The sequence below is a fragment of the Triticum aestivum genome, chromosome 6D (assembly GCF_018294505.1).
Source record: "Triticum aestivum cultivar Chinese Spring chromosome 6D, IWGSC CS RefSeq v2.1, whole genome shotgun sequence".
NCBI lineage: Eukaryota > Viridiplantae > Streptophyta > Magnoliopsida > Poales > Poaceae > Triticum > Triticum aestivum.
The window spans coordinates 473,607,718-473,629,805 of NC_057811.1; the positions used below are offsets into that span (position 1 = coordinate 473,607,718).

The 22,088-nt window shown below is 46.0% G+C and overlaps 1 protein-coding gene and 1 pseudogene across 1 annotated transcript; one reads left to right on the top strand and one right to left on the bottom strand.

Annotated features, from left to right (window-relative positions):
- Nucleotides 1–9,320: 9,320 nt before the first annotated feature.
- LOC123146045 (uncharacterized) lies at nt 9,321–11,268 on the top strand. The gene has a single exon (XM_044565620.1). It carries the CDS (start codon nt 9,590–9,592, stop codon nt 11,015–11,017), a length of 1,428 nt encoding a protein of 475 aa, XP_044421555.1. The 5' UTR covers nt 9,321–9,589; the 3' UTR covers nt 11,018–11,268.
- Nucleotides 11,269–15,777: 4,509 nt separating this feature from the next.
- Nucleotides 15,778–18,319, bottom strand: LOC123142106 (cell division control protein 48 homolog D-like; annotated as a pseudogene).
- Between the last annotated feature and the right edge of the window lie 3,769 nt (nt 18,320–22,088).

Sequence of the window (22,088 nt, forward strand, 5' to 3'; positions counted from 1 at the left end):
TTGTCAAAAGCTATGGGGTCAGTTGTCCCACAACCAACACATAGAAACGCCACTGCTAGCATGGTCGTCATTCGATTGTCATAATTTATGGAGGACGCTTCAAATCAAGCATGCGATCTGTAAGGCATTGGTTTGGTGGGTGTTGTATCGGTCAAACGCCCGTGAGTGAGTGAAGTTTCACCTCCTTCGCCGTCCTCCCAGTGAGACTCATCCCCTCTACTCGCCAATGGCACATACGACCAGATGCCCATGGCACCGGGAAGCTTGCCGACTAATGGCGGTTGCCCGCGTGCCAACTTCCCATGGCCATTCCCGCCATCAGCACCATTTTCCTGCTGCCTACCGCCCACATCTATAAAAAGGTCGTCACGTCTTGCCTAGCTCATATCCCCACCAACACAACCTCAACTTCCCTCACCGTCACCCGCAACCATCACTTTCCTCCCCGTCGCTCAAAGAAGGAGAGGCAGCATGAGCGGGATTGTCAACATTGCTCCAAATTATACTAGGCATTTTCAGTGGATGTATAACTTAATTATTAATATAATTTCAATCATCTCCACCGTCGGAATCGGTATCCCGATGTCTTAATCGTCGTCGTCAAAATCATCCTCATCTTTGTCGGCCACATCGTGCTCGTGGTCTTTTTCGCCCACATCGTGTTCTTGACCAATGGCCTCGACCTCGTCGCCGGACTGAGATCCAGTGACCTCACTTGGTGAAGTCACGCTGCAACTTTAGCCATCTAATCTCCATTCTTTTTTTTGCGACTGGAAAGAGAGCTTTATTAATTAAAGAATAGTTGTACAATCACATGCTAGATAGCACCTAAGAGCATCAGGAGGCCCCCGCAACCACAAGTCGGTGCGTTGCTCCACTCTTGACAGATTAGCAAGGCGATCTGCAGTTCTATTCTGCAAACGACCAATGTGCCTACAGACAAACTCCCTTTCTCTCAACAGCTCCTTAGTCTCATTTACCAGATGACTTACTCCCGACCTATCTGTCTCTGGACTGTCCAAAACCTTTACCAGGGATACACAATCAGTCTGAATAACAAGAGGCAGTGTTGACTGCAAGAGCGCCGTAGTAACGCCTTCCCGAGCGGCCACACACTCCGCTTTGTAGGCACTCGAGCAGTGTGGTATAAACCAACACGCCGACATGATGTATTCTCCTCTACTGTTTCTCGCCACCATAGCCGCTCCCGCCGTGTGTGATTCCGCATCAAAGGAGCCGTCTACTGATACTGCAATCCATCCCTCAGGGGGTGGCGGTCATGGGGCTAGCTCCTGAATACTCTTTCCGCGTTGTGGCCGAGCTTCCGACCCCTCCTGTCTTATGACTTCTTTTCCTTTCAGCATTTCATAGCCTTTACTGAGTTTTATCTGATTTAGTGAGACCATATAGCTTTGAAAAAATCCCTGGACACCTTGACCGGAGGCACCGTCTTGTCATGCATGGAATCATTACGAAGCTGCCAGTTTCTCCAAACTATCATCAGAACTTTAGCACGTTCTTCTTCCTGGATGGTTACCAACAGATCGAACAACCACTCATCACCAGTGTTCCTAATCGTCTCCTTCGCTGGAACAGTCCACACTTCACCCATAGCATCCCATACAGCACTGGAGGTAGGGCATGCAACAACAGCATGAAAGCTATCCTCGGTCCCCCGGCCACATCTCGGACACTCATCAACCACGTCCAAGTGTTTAGATTTCTTAACCTGGCGTGTGGGGAGCCCTTTCTTTAGCATCTTCCACGCACATATCTTCACTTTTTGGGGAACTTGGATTTTCCAGAACATTCTCCACACGGGTCGGTCCCCATCTGGTCTCGAACTTGTCGAAACCCCACCATGGTTCTGAATCTGATTAACTGCAATGTGGTAGGCACTCCTGACTGAAAATCTCCCATCTTTCTCCAGATTCCAAGCCAAAAAATCCTCTCTTGCTCTGCGAGACACTTTAATCTTCAGAATCTCTTGTACATCCGCACCTACCATGTACTGTCTTAGGCGTTCTTCATTCCAAGAACCCTCTAGTGATATAAAATCAGCCACCCGGCTGTACCTGCAGCTTCCTCGCTCTCCAAGTGGCTTACAAGAGCCCGCACGTGGTATCCACGGGTCCCTCCAAACCCTGACTTTTTTTACCATTACCAATTCTCCATATAATGCCTTGCTTCAACAATTCCAGCCCATGCTCAATTCCTCGCCATACAGGAGACGCATTGCCCGTGAAGACAGTGTCAATTAGATTGCCGTGTCTATAGTATCTCGCTTTAAGTAGCCTCGTGCATAGACTCTCAGGTCTATCAATTAAACGCCATGCTTGACGAGCTAATAGAGCTTGGTTAAAAAGCCTCATATCTCGGAAACCCGGGCCACCTTGATTCTTTGGGCGTAGTAATTTCTCCCATGCAATCCAGTGCGTCCTTCGTTTCCCATTCTCTGAACCCCACCAGTAGCTCCTTATCATCTGAGTCAGCTCGTCACAAGTTGATGCTGGTAACCTAAAAACACTCATCATGTATGTCGGTATTGCCTGCGCAATCGACTTTATTAGTGTCTCTTTCGCCCCACTTGAAGCATGCTTCTCACCCAAGTCAAAAAATCTCCTGCTCAAGCTCGCCTGAAGTGATTGGAATTTGCCCTTATTCATTCTACCATCAGGGACCGGAAGGACCAGATAACGATCCTTGAAGTGTTCACTCAACACGCCTAGGATATTTTTGATACTTCTCCGTCTTCCGTGCGGGCACACATCCGCAAACATCATACTGCATTTCGAAGGATTTAACAACTGTCCTGTACCAGCAGCATATCTGTACATAATGTCCTTCACAATCACAGCCTGCTCCTCTGATGCATGAAAGAATAAAAGTGTATCGTCCCCGAAGAGTAGATGTGAGACCGGAGGCGCTGTTCGGCAGATGACTACCGGACTCAACCCTTTGTTCATGACTGCATCCTGTATCAAGCTTGATAACGAATCAGCAACAAACAGAAATAAAAACGGCGACAAGGGGTCGCCTTGCCGTAGTCCTCGAGAAGGTGCAAATTGATCCAGCAGCTTTCCATTGAAATTGACCCTGAACCGGACCGTAGTCACGCATTGCATTACCCACTGTACCCACTTCGCCGAGAAGCCAATCTTCAGCATAGCATTCTCCAAAAAGTCCCAGTCTACCCGATCATAGGCCTTCAAAAGATCTAGTTTATAGGCACAGTTTGTTACCTCCGGATTACGTTCCTGCTGGATGTAATGCATCACTTCAAAAGCCACAATCGCATTGTCTGAAATCAAACGCCCCGGCACAAAGGCGCTTTGGCTCTCAGAAATTATTTCATCAAGTATAGTCCTCAGCCTATTCACCATACACTTTGAAACTATCTTGTATAGCACATTGCAGAGCGAAATTGGCCTGAAATCGTTCAAACTTTCAGGTTCACTTGTCATTGGTATTAGAACTATACTTGTTTCATTTACTCCATCCGGCATCACTCCATCTCTAAAAAAAGTTTGTACAGCCATCACGATTTCCTCCCGTAAAGTGGCCCAATTTCTTTGGTAAAACCGAGCCGGAAGGCCATCCGGCCCCGGTGCTTTTAAGGGGCCTATCTGGAACAAAGCATCTCCGATTTCCTTCTCTGAAAATTCCCTTGTCAGCATCTCATTCATTGCAGCCGTGACGCGACCTGTTAGAAGGTCTAAGATTGGTCCCGGTGTAAGGGTTGGGTCCTTTGTGTATATCTCCTTGAAATAGGACGATGCCATCCGCTCCATATCAGTAGGTACTGAGCACCACACCCCATCTTCTCTCTTCAATTTCCTTATGAGATTCTTCCTTGCTCGCCATACAGCCCTTCTCTGAAAGTAGCGGGTGTTCCTGTCTCCCTCCCGGAGCCAATCAATTCGAGACCTTTGAAGCCACATCATTTCTTCTCGATAGAGCAGCTCATCAGTCCTTTCCATTTTCTGCTTAATAGTGGCCCTATCTGCATCCATGCGATTTAACTCTGCTAGTTCGCCTCTCAACTTTTCCAGTTCGCGCCTAACGTGGCCGAACTTCCGTTTGCTCCATTCGTGCAGGTCATCAATCACCTGCCTGAGAGACTTTGCCACCACACCCAGGTCCCCCGCAACTTTTACCTTCTCCCAGGAGTTACCAATGATCTCCGGTAGAGCCGCCTCCCTTTCCCACATTATCTCGTATCTTCTAGCTCGATTTCTTGGCCTTGGGTCCGGCTGTTGCAGCCATAACAATAGCGGACAATGGTCCGATCTCGACGACGTGAGGTGATGTAGCTCTGCATTTGGAAAACGCGCCATCCAATCGTCATCTGCACAAACCCGATCCAGCCTCACACGGACGTTTCGGTTCCCCTGTTGATGATTATCGAAAGTGTATGGGTAGCCCGTGAAACCGATATCCCGTAGCTCACACACTACAAGAGCATCTCTGAACGCCGCCATTTGCGATTCCGGCCTATCTCTCATCGAGCAGTGTTCATATTGCCATAAAGCCTCGTTATAATCTCCGATGACCATGCACGGCAACGATGAGCTAGCCTTAAGATTTGCAAGCAACGTCCACATCAAGTGACGGTTCTCAACCCATGGTTCCCCATACACAAAAGTAGCGCGCCATGGCGCGTCATTCTGCTGCTCCCTTATACACACGTCAATATATCTGTTACTCTTGCCAATAATCTCCACATGGAGAGTTTCATGCCAGTAAAGAGCAAGGCCCCCACTTTTTCCATCACTTCCTACCCCTTCAAAACCTTTCAGACCCAATCTCCATCTCATTTTCTCCATCTTCTCCATCGTTTGCCTCGTTTCACAAAGAAAAACGAGGCTGGGGTTATGTGACTGGCAAAGAGCCAGCAGTTCCCGAACTGTCCGGCGGTTCCCCGCCCCCCGGCAGTTCCATGCTAAGGCACACATTAGGCCTGGCGGTCCTCCCGGTCGGAGGCCGCCAATGTTGCCAGGTCCATAGTTTGTGTATCATCCACTTTGTGTCGCTTGCTACCAGAAGATTCATTCTCCTCCGTCCCCCTCCCCATCTTCCTCATCGTGTTTCCTTTGGTGTTGTCCATCCTCCCCCTTACCACTGGTCAACAACAGCTGCTGCACCTGCCCATTGCCATTAGATGTGAACTCCAACCTTCTCTTGGTGCTACCGACCAAATTAGCACCATTACCATCCACCTTACCAGGGCTCGATGCGGTACTCTTCAGATCATCATCACCATCAATTTCCTCAGTTCTGGCCCCAAAATCCCTACGCCCTCCGCCCCCCACATCTCTCCCTCTGCCACCACGAACCCCCCTATTGCCTTCACCTCCAAAGCTCTGCCATTGCTCCTCCCTTCTATATTCAGCAGCTATCAACGAGGGGAGATAGACAATCGCACTAGCATCATACACTCCTTTCCCATGCTCCTTCGCCACATGCCCCACAAGGCCACACACACCACAAAAGCACGACATCTTCTCATACACAAAATCAAAGTAGACCTTCTTCTTCCTCAGAGTTAAGCTCGCGCATCTCATTAGTGGATAACGTACATCAAGCGTCACCCTAACCCGGATGCCTCCACCCTGTCCTTTAACAGATCGCTCATCCACACGTTCCACAACACCTGCTTTCCTTGCCAGTTGTGAGGCTATGCTTCCTGACCGCATTTTCTCCTTCAAACCCATGACACGAACCCAAGCTTGATAAGTATAAAGTTTAGTATCCTTAGGTTCAGACCATCCATCATAGCTCGCCATTAAGACCGGGCAGTTTCTGAATATCCATGGACCATCATTCATCACCCGTTCCCAATCTGCAAGACAAGTCATCTGCACTGAAAACAAGTTGTCCTCAATTGCCCTGAACGCCACTTCTTGTGCTAAGTTCCATGCAGAACGCATGGTGCCATAGAAAGCACCATGACTGAAGTGGTATGAACCCTAGCCAAGGCCATGAACTCAGCATCCTTCTCCAACTCTTCCAGATCCTCCTCAAGAATTACATCCTCCTCCTCTTCTGCTCTCAGATTCGGATGCTGAAACTTAACGTCCAGATCGCTTGGCCTGGACGTACTTCCGCCTCCATCTGTTCCCCGACTATCTCCCTCCCTGTGGTCGCCCGTCAACCCCTCCTTCCCTCTTGCACTTCCCTTCCTTTCATCCCGCCCTCCATCTCCTGATCCAGTTGCTGGTGATGCCGAGTTCTCGCTCGCCATCACCATTGAGCTGCCGAGTCACCGAGACTAATCGGTTTCGTGTCCCTCTGCCAGCCCTAATGACGAGAACCCTCCAGGGAAGCAGCCGGAGAAGGGATCCGATCTGCCCTAGGAGAGGACGAAGGTCTCCACCGCAGTCGCCAAGGCGATCGCCTAAGAGATAAAAACCCTAACGGGTATGAGACATAATGTTCATGGATTCTTGAATGATACGTCCATTTCAGTTGAAAATGATACATCTAATCTCCATTCAAAACACATCCAACGGTCTACATGAGACACAAGCAAAAACTCCAGGACTTAGCAGTTTTGCAGCCTAGCAGCAAACAACAGTACAATCTAGCAGCAAACAATGATACATTGCGCTTGGATTCAATTTGATTTAAACAGATTGTAACCCAAAAAATTGAACAGATTAGACAGTACCATATTATGCAATCCAAGTTGAACATTTCAGTTGCATTCGACACCGCATCCAGTAGCACTTGACATTAGGCTGTAGCACATAACATCCGAATGCTACAGCAAAAAATGCCAATATTGAGTAATCATTCAAGTACACAAAAGCAGGCCATTTCACTTGTACACTTCGGCCAAAATGACTATGATTAACCCCCCAAAATACTGTTCCTCTCCGATGCGGCGGCCGGCACGGGCCCCTTGCTCTCTCTCCGTGATGCTACGGTGCGGTGCGGTTCCCCTTCCTCCCCGATGCGGCGGAGCAGTGCCGTCTCCCTGTCCGACACGCCGGCGCGGCGCGGGAGAACGACGAAGCAGATTCCCGCGATGTGTTTTCTTCAGCCCACCCTCGTCCAAAACTGCTAAGTGCTGAGGGCTTTTGCCTTTGTGTGATATGGACCGTTGGATGTCTTTTGGATGGAGATTAGATGGCTAAAGTTGCAACGTGACTTCACTAAGTGAAGTCACTGGATCTCAGTCCCTCGTCGCCGCGGCTGTACTCTGATGCGTCCGACCATTGGTCCACCATTGTTGGTTAACTGAATATGCAATTTTAGTCCAACTGGAGAATAAGTATGTGGCTAATGACATGTGGTTCCCGTATGTAATAAAATTATGAAGGCTCAGCTATGACAACTCTATAATGCAGCTTGCTCAGGAAAGTAAAAAAAATTGAACTCCAGGATATTAGCATTCGGAGTCGGCATCTTAGAAGAAATGAGAGCCTTGGGGAGCCCCATCAGTGCCTGAACCCAGTCGAGCGAGCCATGGACATGCTCCTCAAGCCACTCGAGTTGTGCTCTATTCTCCTTGCTCAGGAACGCAACCGGATTGTGGGTCTGGTACACCATCTTATTGATAAAGGGGTGGCTATTTTACATTATCCTAATGATACCGTCTTGTTTATGCAAGATGACGTTGAAATGGTTAGGAATACGAAACTACTGCTATATTTGTTTGAACAAATGTCTGGCCTGAAGATTATTTTTAGGAAAGTGAGGTAATTATGGTACTACATGATGATGAGAAAAGTCAGAGAAATGTTGAGATGTTGAATTATCAAATTGGAGCCTGACCTATCAAATATCTAGGAGTCACGATCAATGGGAGTAGATTGCATGTGGAGGTGCCAACTGAAGAATGCATGTATAGAGGCTTGGATGATTGGGAAGATAAGACCCTATCCTTGGGTGGTAGGGTAACAAGGATCAATGCATGTTTAACCAAAAAATGTCAATTTACTGCTTCTCCATGTACAGGTTCCCAAAAACAAATCTGGGGAGATTGGAGAAGGCCATCAGGAAATTCTTTTGGTGGGGAAGCAGTGTGAAGGAAAAAAATATCACTTGGTCAGATGACCTTTTTTTTTTGCGAGATTGGTCAGATGACCTTTGATATGAAGTCCTAAAAAGAAAGGAGGACTAGTTATCAAACACCTGGAAAGATTGCATGTGAGCTTATTATATAAGTGGTGGGAAATAGTCAAGAAGAAATACATGGTTACAAATATCAAATGGTGTACATCATAAACATATTGCCAGGGATTCCCCGTGTTGGTCTGACCTGCCAAAAGATTAAGTATACTATACAAAGCATAGAAGTATGGTGGTGAAGAGTGGCAAGCATGCCGACTTTTGGAATGATACCTGGATTGGTAATATTCCTCTTAAAGATCAGTTTGCTTGTATGCTCATAATTTGCAATGAAGAGACAAAAAATGTGAGGTAGATGGCTGATAATGGATGGAATTTATCCTTTAGGAGATGACTTAATTCTGATCAAATGATCCGGTTAAATAGGTTGAGGATAAAACTGATGAATAGCACTCTAACCAAGGAGGCTAAGATATCCTCAAATGAGCTGGAAGCAAAAATGACACGTTTAATATGATACATGTGTACAACCATCTCTCTGATGTTGGCCCTCATAGACAACCTCCGGCTCCTCGATGATCACGCACTTGCCGAAAGGCAAATCACCGGCGAGTAGGCGAACGGCGAGCCATGGTCGTGGAGGATTCGGGCTTCCTAGAAGAGCAACGAGCGTTGTACCAGTCCATGAACATCGCCTGCGACGTGAAACACAGACGTCTCCACGGGCGACGAAGATTTAGACTAGGTTATAAAAGTGTCGTCCGCTTTTGTTTAGTTCAAATATGTTGAAAATGTATTAAATTTGATCCGGTTTAAATAAAAATCATCCGATTTACACGAAAATCGTTTGACTTGTTTAAAAGCTTGAAATATTTGTGGCACGCGGTTGGATGACCGGCTCCTCATATCACCATATCCGTTTAAGGGTCCGAGATGCCCTAACAAGTACCCCCTCCGTTTCTAAATATAAGTATTTTTAAAGATTTTAATATATACTACATATGGATGTATATAGACATATTTTAGAGTATACATTCACTCTTTCTGCTCGGTATGTAGACCACATTGGAATGTAAAAGACTTATATTTTGGAACTTAGGGAGTAACGACAAACTCGTGAGCTTGTTGATTTGTCGTGCTGGCTGACGGGTGCGCGCGCGCAATGAGTTGGCAAAAGTCCACCGACGATTCGGAGGAGCCGCACCAATGTCGACGCGGTCGTGAGTGTGCCCCGGTACCGGCCGTGCCAAACACCGTCGTAGTTCGCTCACTCCCCACTCCACTCACACACTCGAGCAGTGGTGGTGGTGGTGTGGTTCGCTCCCCACTCACTCACTCACTCACACGCTCTTCGGTCTTCACCCACACACGGCCACGCCTCACAGCTTCCTCACTCCTTTTCGCTTCCAATTTCCCCACATATAAATCGAGCCAAAAATACCTTAACCCTCCCTCACTCTTCCCCGATCTGCCGTATCTCGCTCCGCAAAAGCCCCGGCCAGATCCGCCAGAGATGGCAGCTCGGTCGCCGCCGAGGCCGGTGCTGCTGCTGCTCCTCCTCGCCCTCCTCTGCTGCCACATTGGGCTGTGCTCCTCCGCTCCGCCGGCGGCCAAGCCCAAGGCCAAGCTCTCCGGCGGCCGCAAGGAGCTCGTCTCCACGGATGACGACGAGCCGGTCAAGCCGCCCAAGGCCACCGCGGCTGCCGGCATCAAGAAGAAGGTCCCCTCTGGCGCCAAGAACCAGACCAAGGTTCTGAAAGGCAAGAAACCGGAGGAGTCCACCACGACGCCGACCAAGGTCAGCACCAAGAAGGCGACCGCTAAAGCGGATTCTACCACGACCAAGAAGCCGGCCACTAAAGCTGCCGGCGATGCGGGCAAGCCCAAGGTCCCGAAGCTGGACAAGGCGGCGGCCACCGCCAAGCCCAAGACCACCGATTCCGCCAAGTCCACCAAGGCGGGCGCTGCCAAGCCGGTGAAATCTGAGGGAGGCGCCCCCAAGGCCAAGAAGCCGTCCAATTCGACCGCGGATTCGGCCAAGTCGAGCAAGAAAGCGCAGGTTGTCGCCGACGAGAAGGTGGATTCGACCAAGTCGACCAAGAAAGCGAAGGCCGTCGTCGCCGACGGGAAGGTGAAGGCGAATTCGACCGTGAGCGGCAACGAGGCGGCGGGGGTGGAGGAGGACGTGGTGTTCGCGGAGGAGGCGGAGGGGACGGAGGACCTCATGTCCGAGTTCCGGGGCCTCCCGGCGCGGCTGCATCAGACGCTCATGCCGGACCTGGCGCGGCTGTCGTACACGTCCAAGGCCTACCTGTCGGCCGCCAACGCGGGGATCGCCGGCGGCGTGCGGCCGGTCCTGGGGGGCCGTTGGGGGGCGGCGGCGGCCTCCGCGGCATCGGTGGCCCTGCTGCTGCTGCCCCTCTTCATGCTCACCGCGCTGGTGCGGCGCATGGGCCCGTACCTGCCGCTCCTACACCGCGCGCTGCTGCTCTCGCAGGCCTACCTCGCCATCTACTTCGCCACGCTCGCGCTCGCCGCCGCCGCCACGGGGCTGGAGCCGCTCCGCTTCTTCCACGCCGCCTCGCCCGCGGCCTACGCCTGGACGCAGGCCGCGCAGTCGCTCGGCTTCATGGGCTACCTCGTGCTCCAGATGGTGGACCTCGTCGCCGTCTTCTCCGGGGCCGCCTCCCCGGAGGAGGAGGAGGGCGGCGCGGACGCCACCAAGGCGCTCGGCCTGGCGCAGATGGTGGTGGGGCTGGCCGTCGGCCTCCACTACTACGCCGCCGTGTTCCACCGCGCCGCCGCCGGCGAGGCCCCGCGCGCGAACTGGCGCGTGTACGCCGTGTATGCCGCGTGCTTCGTCATCATCTGCGCGTGCGCGCGAGCGGAGAAGCGGAAGAAGGCCTACCTCGCCGGAGCCGAGGAGTGGAAGAAGAGCTGAGGGATGAAAGCTTTTTTTAGGGGCTTATGTGCAAACATTAAAATATAGTGAAAGCCGAAGGGCTTGGGTATAAGATGGGAGGAGGGGGGGAATTGGAAGATCAAGGAGAACAAGAGGAGAAAGGAAAACTATTCTTTTTCTATTTTTCACTTTCTCATTTTGAATTGGTTTGAGTACAGAGTGGGTGTAATAACACTATGGTGCAAATTAAGCACTAAATTAGTCAAACTATTTAGAGCAATGATTTTTGACATTTGGCTCCAGGAAAAAAAATTGTGAAAAAATTATTACTTTACAAGTTTCAAAAAAATAAAAAATGCACAAATATATGTAAGTATTGCTACATATTCGTCAAATTTCACGATGAAATACATTTTGGGTGTAATCTACATAAATAAATAAATAAATAAATGTACAACTCACATGGAACATATTTCATCAGAAAACTTTACAAACATGCAGTATACATGAAAGTGTCCTTCTAATCCCAAAATCAAATGCACCCTTATAAACATTAACTAAAAATAAGTACACAAATTAGAAAAATCTGATTTTTTTTATAACAAACAATGGTCAGATTCTGCTTGTGCAGTTTTTTGTGATGAAAAAATCACATTTGTGTAGGTTTGGACAAAAATAACAAAATGAGCTCTCCAAAATGCTTTAAAAAATAGTCATTTTGAAGCATCGTTTTGCCCAAGAGCATTAGGCATGTTCTTTCTTTACGGGAATTTGCAAGTATGTATTGTAGAACACTTAACAATGTTTATTGCTATTTCTAAAATTTATTTACTATTTTGATGGTTTTACTATTCATAAAAGTGCATTTGAGCTTGGGAGCATAAATTTCATGTCCCAATATACATCCTTAATTTTTTTGCGACTAATATAAATCCATATTTACATGTTATTTTCTTTTAGTTATTCTAAACTTCAAAGTCTAATTTCTGAAATTCAAGCTCCATAGACTCGGGAGCCTGAAGCAATTCTGGACTTAGCTACTAACACAAAAGAATACGGAGGACGGATGTCAAAGTAATTTGGTAATGTTGAAAAACTAAAGAATGTTCGGCACACTTTGCTGCACCATTGGTGTTGTTAGATTCCTTAAAAAAATACTCACCCTGTTTCAAATATTATGTGTATTACTTTTTTGTAAAGTCAAACCTTTTAAGTTCGATCAAATTGATAAAGGAATATATGAAAATTTATCAAATCATTGTGATTAGATTCATCGTCAAATTAATTTTACATTTTTTGTTTAATACTCCCTCCGTCCGAAAATAAGTGACTCGACTTTGTACTAGCTTTAGTACAAAGTTAGTACAAAGTCGAGTCACTTATTTTGGGACGGAGGGAGTATTATGGATGTCGATATTTTTTGCTCTGAACTTGGTCAAATTTAAAGAAATTTGAGTTTCCAAAAAATAGTACCCTTATATTTTGAAACTGATGGAATATTTAGTTTGATGGGTGGGGTAGATGATGGAGTGTGTTTTTTTATTTATAAAATGCGGTGATTTGAATGGCTTTTCATGGTTCTGTGTTATCCGCTAACCAAAGTATATTTATGTGTAAAAATTTCTACGTCGGTGGCCGCACGTACTATATTGGTGTTATAATATGACATGACGGTGCTTTATTTTCTAGGTGGTGGAAGGGTGCGTGAGATTGATGTGTTTTAGGCCGGTTGTTGCTAATTGATTTGAAAAACCGTTGACCCGGTCAAAATCTTAAACCATATCCAAAATTGAATATCTCAATTGAATGAAAAAACTTCAAAATTAGGAAACCTAATGAACTACAGGAATTGAATGGGAGAGCTCCTTGAGAAATTATTGATCCGGTCAAAATCGAGTGACCTAATTTTAAATTGAAGACCTTAATTAATTACGAGGCTGTAAAAATTAAGAAGCATAGTGTATAGTGCAAAAGAATTGAACGAGAGAGTTTTGAGAAATTATTGACGTAGTTAAAATCGGGTGCCCAATTCCAATTGAAGACCTCAATTGAATGTGGACTCTATTAAATTAGGAAGCATAGTGTTACAGACTGTCAACCTCATGACAATGTAACTTGTCATAAAACATTGGATTTCACATGCTCAAAACTATGACGTTTGATTTGTAGTGAAGTCCATGTAATTTGCTTTGGGAGGGAGAGTTCTGCATCGGGTTTTTGAAATTTCCAGCAAGAACAAGGAAGAGGAAGAGAACACGAGTAATCACATCAAAACTGATAGGCACGGTGATAATCCACTTCTGAGCCTAGGCTTATCTGCACCCGCGCTGAAGCAAAAGTCAAAACAAATACTAAAAATATTAAAAAAATTCATTTTTTGCATGGTAGATAATTTGATGCGTGAGGTCCGCTTCATTTTTCAAATTATTTGGACATCGGAGCAACTCTCGGCAAAAAAGACAAATTCGACTTCTGTATTTTTTTTCTTTTCATCCACTGTTTTGATCCGATTTGTCCTTTTTGCTAAGATACTCAGTTGTCCAAATGATATGAAAATTGAAGTGGACCTCATGCAATAAACTTTCTACCATGAAAAAAATATTTTTATTTTGAATTTTTAACGAATTTTTATGACCGGGTGTAGATGAGCCGGGGCATCGAAACGCTGAGCTCGAGGCACCGCTGCATTTCTGCTGCTACTATACTAGTACTGCAAAATAATTGGTGACTGGTCGACTGGATTGCAGTGAAGTCGCCGCGTGGAGTGTGAACTAAAGTGGTGGCCAGACAATTTTGGAAGGGCATGGACCCGTGATGGACGCAGATCCTAACGGTGTGTTTGGTAGGGTGTATGAAGGGTGCATGAGCCCAAGAGTTCCCTTCTCGACCCACTTTTGGGTGTTTGGTAGAGTGTATGAAGGGTGCATGAGTCCACACTAGTTTAGTACAAATACACTAAAAGCATACATGAAGAGAGCATGCATGAAGAGGGATGTTGAGTTAAGCATGCATGAAGAGGGAACAACTATGCGAGAACGCAACCAAACACACCCAAAAGTGAGACGAGAAGTCACACTAGTACTGTATGGCCGACATGTGGGCCAAGTTGTTGTCGCGCCCACTTGAGAATCCCAGTCCACCCGTGACAGATGATTGGCCCGGATTATTAAAAAAAAGATGATTGGCCCGGATTGCCTAAAAAAAAGACGATTGGCCGGGAGATATGTCACTTCGCATGCTTGGCTGTCCATGGATGTTTACCTCACTCTGGCTGTACCTCGCCCGAATTCAGTTGGGTGAGCCGCATTTGATGCATTTGCTCTCCTGACCCTCACCCCAGTCACTGTTTCTACCAGCACTGGTGCTCATCCAACGGCAATGCTGCTATAACCATCCAGCTCTAAATGATTGACATGGGTGGGGCTGGAGAGAGAGAGAGAGAGCCATGAATGGGTTGGCCCAAGGTCATCTTCCCAGTCCATGTGCATGGGCGGTCCATTGGTTTTGGCTCTCTTTGGAGATTACGCGATCGAGTAGTACTACTCTCAACCCAACTCTGTTGATCGGCCCATCCTAAATCGGCTAGACTGATTCTGGATGCACTTGCTTTTGTTGCACTAAGGGGAAGCTTTGCAGTGGAATGCTCGGTTCCACTTGCACTTGACGTGTCGGCACCTCCACTCAATCTGGGCGAGCGCCGTTAGCTAAGCAACTAGTGGCTGTGTGCTATCGTGATTGAAAATGTAAGAGGAATGGCGTTCCAAATACCCCAGTAAATTAAAGTGATCAGCTCAAGGAAGAAAGGCACGGCAAAGCGTGTTTTAAGTTGATTAAGCTGTCCCTCAATGTCACAGTAATTTGTATGCTTCCAAGTAGGACAAGCCTGTGCAAATTCACATTAGAAAAGAAAAAAAAATCCTTGTTTGCATAACTCGAAAGCCACATAGAACACAAGTGTAGTCTGCAATAGACAAAATTTTCCGCTGCACGAGTGCACTGGAATTCAATCTATTGTGGGTTAGCAGCCAAAAAGGGATCTAGTTGAGCTGGCAGCGGGAATTCCATAGCCATTTAATTGCAAAAATGACAGTGGCCACTCCGATCAGCAACTTATAAGTTCTTCAGACCTTAAGGAGGAACTTAGAAAGTAATTTAACCCTTCAATTCCTAGAGTAACTTATGAGTAATTAAACCCTAAATAAACTTCCCTTCTTTCTTTCTCTTATTGCAAACCGTAAGACGTAAGCGCATTTCTGTGAATGTGATCATGAGCATCATGCAGTATGCCCAGCCCGGCCGTTGATGGTAGACACTGTGGTCATGACTCATGAGCACCAAGCAAGCTCCCCCAACCAGAACTCGCAACAGGAAGAGCATGCTGTGAAAGGCCGGGTTGAATAACATTCAGTTGGGTACAACCAATTGGCCTGGATAACAAAGAACTCTCTGCAACTAAGACTGTTGAGAGCCATAAGTTTCAGACAGCAGGTGCTCTCTTACAAGTTCAATGAGAAATTAACCGGAGCAACTATTTTCCTTTTTGTTTCCAGTGGTCTTGTGCAGGAGCAGAGAGGGGTTGTCAGAGAACGCTTAGGCTAGTTTTCAGAGTCTAGGAAAGCACAACAAGAAGCTTATTCTTTCAGTTCCGTGTAATCGACAATTCAGTTAACGCTTAGGCTAGCTTTCAGAGTCTAACAAAGCACAACAAGGAGCTTATTGTTTCATCAACTGTATTTCTATTACCTATGTAAATTCTTACAAACGAAAATTATATACATGAAAAGAATCAACAACATACATGATCGATGAGAGGAAACAGAACAAAAAAAATAGCCTATAATATATATTCTGGTACTTCATTTTCTAACAATGGTTACCGGATCACTTGTACAAATCGTCTTCATCCTCATCAGCTGCGGTCGAGGTGTGGACGGCGGCAGCTGCCGCCTGCGGCTGCGCCGGGAAGCGGAATTCGGTGCCGAACCCCCTAGACTGTTGCAGCGTCTGCGCGAAGGCCTGGTACTTCCTGATGTCGGCGTCGCTCACGCTCCGCCTCGCGTACTTCATCGACTTCTCGAAGTGAGCCGCCTTTATTTCCGCCACCTCCTCCTCTTCCTGTCCGCCGTCCACCTCCATGGTGTCTTTCCCCAGCCTCTGCCGCTCCATGTCCTTTTCAATGTCCTCCCTGATGGCGTACTTGCACGCCCTCTGGCAGATCTCCGTGATGTCGGCACCGCTGAAGCCAGCGGTGAACCTTGCGAGCGCACCGAGGTCGACGTCCTTGGCCACAGGAGACTTCCTGAGGCAGGCCTTGAAGATCTGGTGCCGCGAGGCCTCGTCCGGCAAGGGATGTAGATGAGCTGGTCCAGGCGGCCGGGACGGAGCAACGCCGAGTCAATTATGTCCGGCCTATTGGTGGCGCCGATAATGAATACCGTCTTCTTTGCATTCATGCCGTCCATCTCGGTGAGCAGCTGGTTCAGGACCCTGTCCGCCGCGTCACCGGCGTCGCCCACCCTACCGCCCCTCTGGGTTGCGATGGAGTCGAGCTCGTCGAAGAACAGGACGCACGGCGTAGACTGACGCGCCTTGTCGAAGATCTCGCGCACGTTAGCCTCGCTCTCGCCGAACCACATGGTGAGCAGCTCTGGCCCCTTAATGCTGATGAAGTTGGCCTGGCACTCGTTGGCGATCGCCTTCTCCAGCAAGGTCTTGCCGCATCCTGGTGGCCCGTAGAAGAGGACGCCCTTGGACGGCGACATGCCGAACTTCTCGAATTTCTCTGGATGCTCGACCGGGTACTGGACGGTCTCTTGCAACTCCCTCTTGACGCCGTCGAGGCCGCCGATATCGTTCCAGCTGACGTTGGGCACCTTGACGACGGTCTCACGAAGCGCGGATGGGTTCGTGCCGACGAGAGCCGTCTTAAGGTGGTCATTGGTGACAGCCATGGAGTTCAAGATCTCGGCATCAATGGTGTCGTCCTCTAAGTCGATCACGTCCATCTTCTCCCTGATGCACTGCAGCGCCGCCTCGGTGCAGAGCGCGGCCAAGTCGGCGCCGATGTAGCCGTGCGTATCCTTGGCAATCACCTCTAGGTTGACGTCCTCGTCCAGCTTCATGTTTTTGGTGTGGATGCGAAGCACTTCGAGACGGCCGACCTCGTCCGGCACGCCGATGTCGATCTCACGATCAAACCTTCCGAAGCGCCTCAAGGCAGGGTCGATACTGTTGGGACGGTTCGTGGCGCCCATGACGATGACGTGCGCGCGGGCCTTCATGCCGTCCATCAGCGTCAGCAGCTGGGAGACGATGCGCCTCTCGACCTCGCCGTGAGTCTTCTCCCTGTTAGGGGCAATGGAGTCGATCTCGTCGATGAAGATGATGGAGGGCGCGTTCTTCTCGGCCTCCTCGAAGGCCTTCCTCAGGTTGCTCTCGCTCTCTCCAGCCATCTTGGACATTATCTCCGGGCCGTTGATAAGGAAGAAGAAGGCCCCGGTCTCGTTCGCCACCGCACGGGCGATCAACGTCTTGCCGGACCCGGGAGGGCCGTAGAGGAGGATGCCTTTGGGAGGCTTGACGCCAATGCTCTTGAAGATCTGCGGATGCCTGAGTGGCAGCTCGACGAGCTCCCTGATCAGAGTCAGCGGTTTCCCCATGCCACCCACGTCGTCATAGCCGACGCCGTCGAGCCTCTCCTCGTCCTCCCGCTTTACCGGCTCGCCCTCGCAGAATATCTCCGTGTTGGGCGCCACGATGCAGTACTCTGTCGCAGGGTCGATCTCCATGACCTTGAACTCCACGCTCCGCATGCCGCCACGCACGAGGAAGAAGTCGCCCTTGTGGAGCGGGCGGTAGGCGTCCACGAAGTAGGGCTTGAGGTAGACGTCGAAGAGGTTCCCCCCGATGCCCTCGACCGTGTCGTCCAGAGGGAGGATGTGCACGCGTCTGCCATACTTGGCGTCATGGCACATGTGCACGGACACGACGTCGGCGATGCGCACGCGCAGGTTGGAGCGGGCCACCTTGTTGATCTTGAGCTTGTGCCCCTCGCAGGTGTCATCGGGCAGTGCCATGCAGACCGTGTTGTGGCGGCGTTTGCCCTTGAGCAGCACGATGTTGCCTTTGAATATGGAGAGCTTCTCCATGGTGGCCGGGTGGAGGGTGCACATAGAGTTGTCGTCGTTGGTGGCGGCCTCCTCCACCACCAGCCGGTTCGCCGCCTTCTTGGACGCCGCCGCCGCGCTCGCCATTGCGTTTTCAATAACTCTAGCTGGTCGACGAGCAGCGTCTCTCGATCGTGTATTACTCTCGTTGGATGTGGAGTGCTGATTTGCGTTGGTGTTGTGGTGAGGTGGAGACGTGGGGTTCGCTCGCACCCTTTATTGAAGGCAGGGCACGGCCGACTCCGGTTGGAAGGCCCGTACGCTCGCACCTCACACGTTCCGAGTCGAGATCTTCGTTCGCGTCATATTCGGAAAAAATTTGTGTGCAGACCGGCTGCAAACCAAATCCTGTGCTTGCAAGACGGCCACTGAGTCCTACGCCCGCTTGGTCCTGCTTGATCGGATACCGCGTGGCGTTCCCCTCGTCCGCCGCCGCCACGCCCCTGGTTGGGGACAGACGCCACGATGATGTTGCCGGAGATTCAACCCGCTCCGACCCTGTTATATCCAGCAAGAAGCAGTGGAAGAAGAAGGCGCAGCGCTAGCGCCAGCGCCTGCAGCAGACGGAGGCCGAGCACTTTCCAGCGAACTAGGGCGATGTCCACGCCCAAGAGGTCCAGTCCAGGTACGTCTTCAGTTTTGCTGCTGTAAGGTCTGATTTTGGTATTAACTACTCAGTTTTTTTTGGAATGACTAGGTACAAGTCGACTGTTTTTTCTTTTCGGTCAGTCGACTGACCACAAAATTTAGTCAGTCGATTTGAAGCACATCGGCGCATGCAGCCACACAAGTGGATGGACCGCTCCAGTTCAGCCAAGCCAGCCTTTTTTTTACTACGTTAAATATAGACTGCTCTAGTATAGTGTTTGCATAGCTTTCCCCCTCGAAAAAAATTACAACGGCTAGTGGCTATAGTATATTGATCCACTGACGTTCAATATACAATGACATTTATGTGTGTGTATATATGTATTGTATGCATGTATAAAAATAAATATACATATTTGCATACAATTCACATAATGAAATAAAAACTGAAACAAAACAAAAATAACGAAGTTTTCTAGAGAAAAATGAAATATATATATCAAATAATGGCAGAAATTGCATTTTTTTTATAATATGCAAGAATAAGTATATAATGGTGAAAGTTTCCTAAGAAGGAATAATATAGTGGAATCGGTCTTATCATTAAAAAGAAATAAAATATAAAAAATAAATCAAATATTGAAAAAACTTACACACAATTTACACACAAGGGTTTCACAAAAAAATGCACACATTTTACACAGAAATTGCGCTTTTTATAATACAAAAGGATAACCATATAATAGAGGAATGATACTGGAATTACCGTTAAAGAAAGAACATGAAATAAAATTAAAATTAAAATGAAAACAAAATGATGAATTTTTCTAGGGAGGAATAAAACCCTTTAAGAAGAAAGAAAATAAAAATAAAAAACAAAATGATGAACTTTTCTAGGGAAGATTGAAACCCTTTAAGAAGAATGAAAATAAAAAGTAGAAACAAAAATAAAATAATGAAGTTTTCTAGGGAAGAATGAAACCCTTTAAGAAGAAAAAAGGAAAAACTACAACTAAAAATAATAATGAAGTTTTCTATGGAATAATCAAACCCTTTAAGAAAAAGATACAAAAACTAAAACTAAAACTAAAACTAAATAATGAAGTTTTCTATGTAAGAATGAAACCCTTTAAGAGGAAAGAAAAATATAAAAACTGAAACTAAAACAAAATAATGAAATTTTATAGGGGAAAATGTAACCCTTTAAGAAGAAAGAAAATTAAAAAATAAATTGCACACAAGTATGCCCTGAAATTGCACTTCTGTAATATGCAAAAAATAAGCATATACAATACAATTTTTGCTCTCTACTATAATTTACACACATGGTGTTTCATATTTGCGTGTATACTTACTTACACACACAAAATAAAAATAAAATGTTCTAAGAAGAAATCAAGTATAGCGGCATTGATACCACCCTCTAAGAAGAAAGAAAGTGCAAATAATAATGATACAATTTGCACAAAATTTACACACAAATTGCACTTTTTTAGTTATGTAAGAATAAACACATAATACTGAATTTTACATAAAAACAAAGCTTTTAAACAAGGAACGAATTAGTGGCATTGGTATCGTCCTTAGAAACAGGAAATGAATTAAAAAACTAAACATAATAAAACAAAGAAAGTTTTCTAAGAGAGAGTAAATTAGTGACATTGGTATTACTCTCAAGAATAAAGAAAATAAAAAAAACTTGCACACAACTTTGCAGTGAAATTGTACTTTTTATAATATGCAGCGAATACACATATAATAATGCAACTTTAGCGGTCTACTATAATTTCCAACAAATATTTTATAGTACTTTCAGGCATTCATACACATAATAATTGAAAAATGTATTTAAAACAATTAGCATTGTTATTACCCTTAAGAATAAAGAAAAAATTTCCACACAATTAGCAAAAACAATGCACTATTTATAACATGTAGGATAAATATATAAGAGTGAAGTTTCTGTACTCTAATGTAATTTGTACATGTATATATTTACACACACTCAACATCTTGAAATACACGTAAAAAAAAAATCAACTGAAAAATAGAAAAATAAAAGCGTACACGTGCAAAAAAACAAAAGCAAATCCGTGGGAAAAAGCATGCACACACCAAAATGCAGCACAAGAATGAAATTGACTGACTGAAAATAGGAGTCAGTCGAATCCAAACAGCCCAGCCCATTACACCAGCAAAACATGACAGAAAAAAGAAAAACTACACAAATCTTAAAGCACAGTCCAACGGCTAGAAAATTGACTGACCAAAAAATTAAAAGTCAGTTGACTGAAATCTAGCTAAAGTGTTTTGTTTTGTTTGAGAATAATCAACTATTCAGCTATCAACCTTCTGATTGTGTGTGTGTGAGTGTGTGTGTGTGTGCAAACGAGCAAATCGTACGCAAAAGTGCTTTCTAAAAGTTGCGCTAGCTCATCATCCACCTTACATTTACTTGTTTGAGATTCGTGTGGTAGGGGTCCACTGCATGTGTATAGCATTTGTATTGTGGCATCCATCTCATGTATCTTTGTTAATACTCATATCTGTATCAGCTAAGTTGGTCCATGTCAACAATGGAATAACACTTATTTAGTGTAGGGTACACATGCATGCAGCATCTTCACCCTCTCTCTCCAAAACAACACCATGCATTTCATCTTTGTCTAAAATTTTAGATGGTCAATATCTTTTACTATAATGTTCTATTATTGATTTTTTTATATATTCAAATTCCTTGACACATGATCTATAGAACAAGACCAATTTTAATATATTTAAACTAGTTTAAATTTTACTATTTTTAAAAATTGAAATACCATATTTCCGAAGATCCATATTTCAGTATTTCTTTTGTGAAGTTGTTTTTGTTCAAGCACTCCAGTTTAATTTATATTTCAAACGTACTAGCTTATCGAAACAAGTATTTTTCTTTAAATGAGTGAAATTAGGTCCTTAAATTAATTGAAGCATGTCTTTTCAAATGAAACTAATGAAATTAGTATTTCCAAATGAGTGAAATCGGTTTTCTAAAATGAGTAAATAAGTTTTATTTGAATGATATTTTCTAAATGAGTGAAATAGTTGTAAAATTGAAATATTATTTGTGAAACTCCTTATTTCAGTGTGTATATTGTGAGTGCAATGTGTTTTATGAAACTAGTGAAATCGATCTTTTGTGACGAGTGAAATCACTTTCTCGAAACAAGTGAAATAGAGTATTCCAATTGAGTGAGTGTAATGTGTTTTTCAAAATGAGTGAAATTAGTTTCTTGAAACAAGTGAAATGTAGTTTTAAATATACATTTTTTGATGAGTGAAAACAGTATTTTAAAACGAGTGGAATATAGTACTTC